The 5,000-nt window shown below is 51.0% G+C and overlaps 1 protein-coding gene across 1 annotated transcript in view; it reads left to right on the top strand.

Moving 5' to 3' along the window:
- The window catches only part of LOC308173503 (prolow-density lipoprotein receptor-related protein 1-like), a gene marked incomplete at both ends in the record, with an annotated part of 52,989 nt that overhangs the window by 41,870 nt on the left and 6,119 nt on the right, over positions 1 to 5,000 (top strand). Inside the window, 6 exons of the mRNA XM_080548533.1 lie at positions 118 to 296; positions 910 to 1,016; positions 1,361 to 1,480; positions 2,348 to 2,524; positions 3,072 to 3,212; positions 4,437 to 4,610. Coding sequence (XP_080404659.1) covers positions 118 to 296; positions 910 to 1,016; positions 1,361 to 1,480; positions 2,348 to 2,524; positions 3,072 to 3,212; positions 4,437 to 4,610 — 898 coding nt within the window. The remainder of the gene's footprint in view (positions 1 to 117; positions 297 to 909; positions 1,017 to 1,360; positions 1,481 to 2,347; positions 2,525 to 3,071; positions 3,213 to 4,436; positions 4,611 to 5,000) is intronic.

Here is a 5,000-nt window from a genome sequence, read left to right as displayed (position 1 = left end):
CTGTGTGTGTGTCTGTCTCTGTGTGTCTGTGTGTCTATGTCATTGTGTCACATCCATAACATCTTCCCTCCCCTCTCCAACTTGTCCCCCCTCCCCTCCCCCTCCCTCCCCCCTCAGATCCCGGGTCTGAAGATGCCGCGCGGCATCGCGGTGGACTGGGTGGCCGGGAACATCTACTGGACCGACTCGGGCCGCGACGTCATCGAGGTGGCGCAGATGAACGGGCGCCACCGCAAGACCCTCATCTCGGGCATGATCGACGAGCCCTACGCCATCGTGGTGGACCCCCAGAGAGGGTGAGGCGGGGGGACTGGGGTTCCAGGGGGGAGACCGGGGTGGGAGACCAGGGGGGAGGCTAGTGAGAGAGATTAGGGGGGAGACCAGGGGGGAGACTAGGGGGGAGACTAGGGGGGAGATGGCTGAAGGTCCAGTGACTGTGGGTGAGACATGGAGGGAGTTCAGTTGGAGCAAACAGTTCAGTTTTTTAACACACACACACACACACACACACACACACACACACCACCCCATCTCTGTAGTGGTGGTCTAGTGTGCCCTTGAGTAAGGCACTTAGCCCTCAGTTACTCCAGGGGGAATGTCCCTGTAATTCGTAATTGTAAATCGCTTTGGATTAAAAGCGTCTGCTAAATGGCGAAATTAAAATTAAAATGATCTCATTTGACATGTTTGACATTTAGCAGATGTCTTTATCCAAAGCGACTTACAACAAATACATTTGACTAAAGTAAGTGAATCATCTATCTACCGGTCACAGCAGGAAACAGTCACCATGCTAGATCATTGTTCATTTCTGCACAAACACACACACACACACACACACACACACACACACACACACACACACACGACGACGACCTGTAACTGAGTGCTGACCCTCTGTACCACCAGAACCATGTACTGGGCCGACTGGGGGAACCACCCCAAGATAGAGACGGCTGCCATGGACGGAACCATGAGGGAGACCCTGGTCCAGGACAACATCCAGTGGCCCACAGGTAACACACACACACACACACACACACACACACACACACACACATTCTGCTCGTCCATAAATTGTGTGGGATGTTGTAATTATACGACAGTTATGGTTGTTGCCGTATTGAGCTGTGTTTTACTCAATAGGCTCAGCCTTGTCCTTCTGTTAATGACTACCGTCTCTCTCTCTCTTCCCTCTCTCTCTCCCTCATCTCTCTCTTTTTCTCCCTGCATCTCTCTCTCTTTTTTTTCCTCCCTCTCTCTCTCACTTTTTCTCCCTCCCCCCCTCCTCCTCTCTCTCCCTCCCTCTCTCCCCCCCTCCCCCTCTCTCTCCCTCCCTCCCTCCTCCCACCCCCCCCAGGCCTGGCCGTGGACTACTTTAACGAGCGTCTGTACTGGGCCGACGCCAAGCTGTCTGTGATTGGCAGCGTGAGGCTGAACGGCAGCGACCCGGTGGTGGCCGTGACCAGCACCCAGAACAGTTGAGTGGCACCGCTCTCCCTGGGGGGCGGGAGGGAGGGAGGGAGAGGGAGGGAGGGGGAGGGGAGGGAGAGGGAGAGAGGGAGAGGGAGGGGGAGAGAGAGGGGGAGAGAGAGGGGGGGGTACTCCGAACAGAATCATAGTTTAGTTAGGGGGTGGCCGTGGCTCAGGAGGTAGAGCAGGTCAGCGGGTCGGCGGTTCAAAACCCCCGGCTGGCCACGTGCCGATGTGTCCTCGAGCAAGGCACTGAACCCCCCTTAATCGCTCTAGGGTCGCCGTCTACGGCTCGGACCCCTCGCCTGGAGCGTAACTCAACAACTGAGTTGATTGCATGGCAATGAAACAATTATTATTCTATTATTATTATTATTATTGTTATTGTTATTGTTATTATTGTTATTAGTTGATGGTTAAGTGGGGATTATTTTGCGATTCATCTGTGAGGGATATCAGATGATCAGTCTATTTCTGAATCTTAACCCTATAACGCCTCACATATCATACGTGATACATTTTTTGTTGTTTCAGTTGAACGCAGTACCGCGGAAATCCACCAGATTTTGCAATCTAATTGCAACTCATAATTACGTTATGTTTCATGATGTATTTCATAGTAAAAAGTCGTGTCAGAAAGTGCGTGTCAAATATGGTACTGCAGGTATTTAGGTATTTTTTTTATGTTTCTAAATATAGTCAAAAATTGAAAGAATTCAAAACATTTGAATTTTCCTGCAATTATTTCATGGTTCAGGCGTTATAGGGTTAAAACTGAATTTGACTCTCTTACACTTGTGTAATGTGACATAAAGATAAACCTCCAAACTTGAAACCTGATCCAAACATATCCGGTACCGCCCCCCCCCCACAGAGCTCTACCATCCCTTCAGCATCGACGTGTTCGAGGACTGGATCTACGGCGTCACCTACATCAACAACTTTGTGTTCCGGGTCAACAAGTTTGGCAAAGGGCCCATGGAGAACCTGACCACGGGCATGAACCACGCCACCGACATCCTGCTGTACCACCGCAACAAGCAGCCGGAGAGTGAGTACACACACACACACACACACACACTCACACACACACACACACACACACACACACACACACACACATCATGCTCTACCACCGCAACAAGCAGCCGGAGAGTGAGTACACACACACACACACACACACACTCACACACACACACACACAACACACACACACACACATCGTGCTCTACCACCGCAACAAGCAGCCCGAGAGTGAGTAGACCCCACCCCCAGCCCCCCCGCCAGAACCAGACCAGACCGGACCCGGACATGAACACACCTGTACAGCTCTCACTAATGCTCTAAAGAAACTGCATGTTCACTGGCCCGATAAGTTCTATGGTGCCGTATTTGTTTGAATGGATCTTTCTGTTAGTCTCAGTGACCAGCCAAGCTCACAATACCATGACATGAGAAGTGTAGAGATGGATAGATGGACTGATGGATAGATGGACTGATGGAAGGGTATTAATGGAGTTAATCTCCCTCTCTATCTCTCTCTCTCTCTCTCTCTCCATCTCTCTCTATATCCCCCAACTCCCTCCCCCGTCTCTCAGTGACTAACCCATGTGACAGGAAGAAGTGTGAGTGGTTGTGTCTGCTGAGTCCCAGCGGCCCCGTCTGCACCTGCCCCAACGGACGCACCCTGGACCACGGCACCTGTGTGGAGCTGCCCACCCCCACCCTGTCCCCTGTCTGTGAGTACACACACACACACACACACACACACACACACACGCCTCTGACAACAAGCTTATAAACATGTCCCAGGCTGCCAAATATGAAAACTAAAAGTGTACATCTGTAACCCAGTTGTGATATGGCCTGCTCCAGCTGTTGGTATTTCAAGATCTTGGTTGTAAAGGCTTCCTCTAGGCCAGGGGTCCCCAAACTACGGCCCGCGGGCCGAACACGGCCCGCCCCCACACTTGGACCGGCCCTTTGAACAACAACATTTCTAACTGCAATTGCGGCATTGCGCCGACGTGGTGGCGGGTGCGCTGTTTCGCTAATAAGTTAGCTTTCGTGTTTGCTAGCAAAATAGCTGATAGTTGATGTTGACTGCTCAAGGAGAATACATATTTGAAAGTACAGAATGCCTGAGAGCCTTATATTGCATTATATTACATTACATTTTGAATGGTCATCTGGTGCCTGAATATTGTGTTTTCCTTTACATAAATAATGACATTTCCACCATAAATTGATGCAGAAAGGGCACAAATTGCATCTAAATTCACCAGAATGCAAGAAATTAAGTGTTTGATGCTCGTTTAAGGACCCCCAGACAGCCCTGCTTCATGGGTCCCCCCGTGTATGATGAGGGTCCTCCCTCAAGTATCAGACTGTAAAACTGATTATATTTCATTGACATATCACTATAGGTATAAATTCCATCCAAATTCAACTGTTTAGACTTTGTTTGCATCCACCAGTGCTCTCCTGCGCGCAATTGCTTTGCGCAACCGCCTCCATTCCACTCCGTTCCATATTATTTTATGTTAGAATAGAGACCGACCCAGGCCCCCCATCACAGAAAGGAAAAATGATGTGGCCCTCACAGAAAAAAGTTTGGGGACCCCTGCTCTAGGCTATGGTCAAAGGTGCAGCCAACTTCTAGAATGAGCACCTCTCTGTGATTTTCATTGACAATTACAGCATCAGGGGTGTTTGATGAAATATTAGAGAACACTTCTGAATCGTCACTACTCACTACACAGACTGACTGATGTTAGGCTTTACACTTTACACTTTACACTTTACACACACACACACACACACACACACACACTGGACCACGGCACCTGTGTGGAGCTGCCCACCCCCACCCTGTCTCCTCTCTGTGAGTGTCTACACACACACACACACACACACACAGTCTCCTAACCCCCCCGCCCCTCTCTCCTGCCCCCCCCCCCCAGCCCCGCCCAGCGGTCCCTGTCAGGTCCAGTGTCTGAACGGAGGCAGCTGTTTCCTCAACGCCCGTAAGCAGCCCAAGTGCCGCTGCCAGCCCAACTACGGGGGCGACCGCTGTGAGCTGGACCAGTGCCGGGACTACTGCCAGAACGGGGGCACCTGCGCCGCCTCCCTGACAGGTGAGTCACCTGACCCAGCTCTGGTTCTGACACACCTTGGACAGTGTGTGAAGGTGATGGTGCTGTCGCTGTGGCTACGCGGGGGGCAGACGACTTGAGTTTCTCTCTCTCTGTTCTTTTCCTCTCATCCTGACTGTCGGTCGGTCTGTCTGTCTGTCTGTCTCACTCTGTGTCTCTGGATGTGTGTCTCTCTCTCTGTCTGTCTCTCTGTGTCTGTCTGTGTCTGTCTGTCTGTTTCACTCTGTGTCTGTGTGTGTGTGTGTCTCTCTGTCTGTGTATCTGTCTGTCTGTGTCTGTCTATCTCTCTGTGTGTCTGGCCATCTGTCTGTGTCTGTCTCTCTGTCTGTCTGTCTGTTTGTGTCTGTATATCTCTCTGTGTGTCTGATCACC

The sequence above is a fragment of the Nansenia antarctica genome, assembly GCF_963989245.1.
Source record: "Nansenia antarctica genome assembly, chromosome: 18".
NCBI lineage: Eukaryota > Metazoa > Chordata > Actinopteri > Argentiniformes > Microstomatidae > Nansenia > Nansenia antarctica.
Note: the sequence above shows the minus strand (reverse complement) of the source record. Positions and strands in the feature narration are given on the sequence as shown.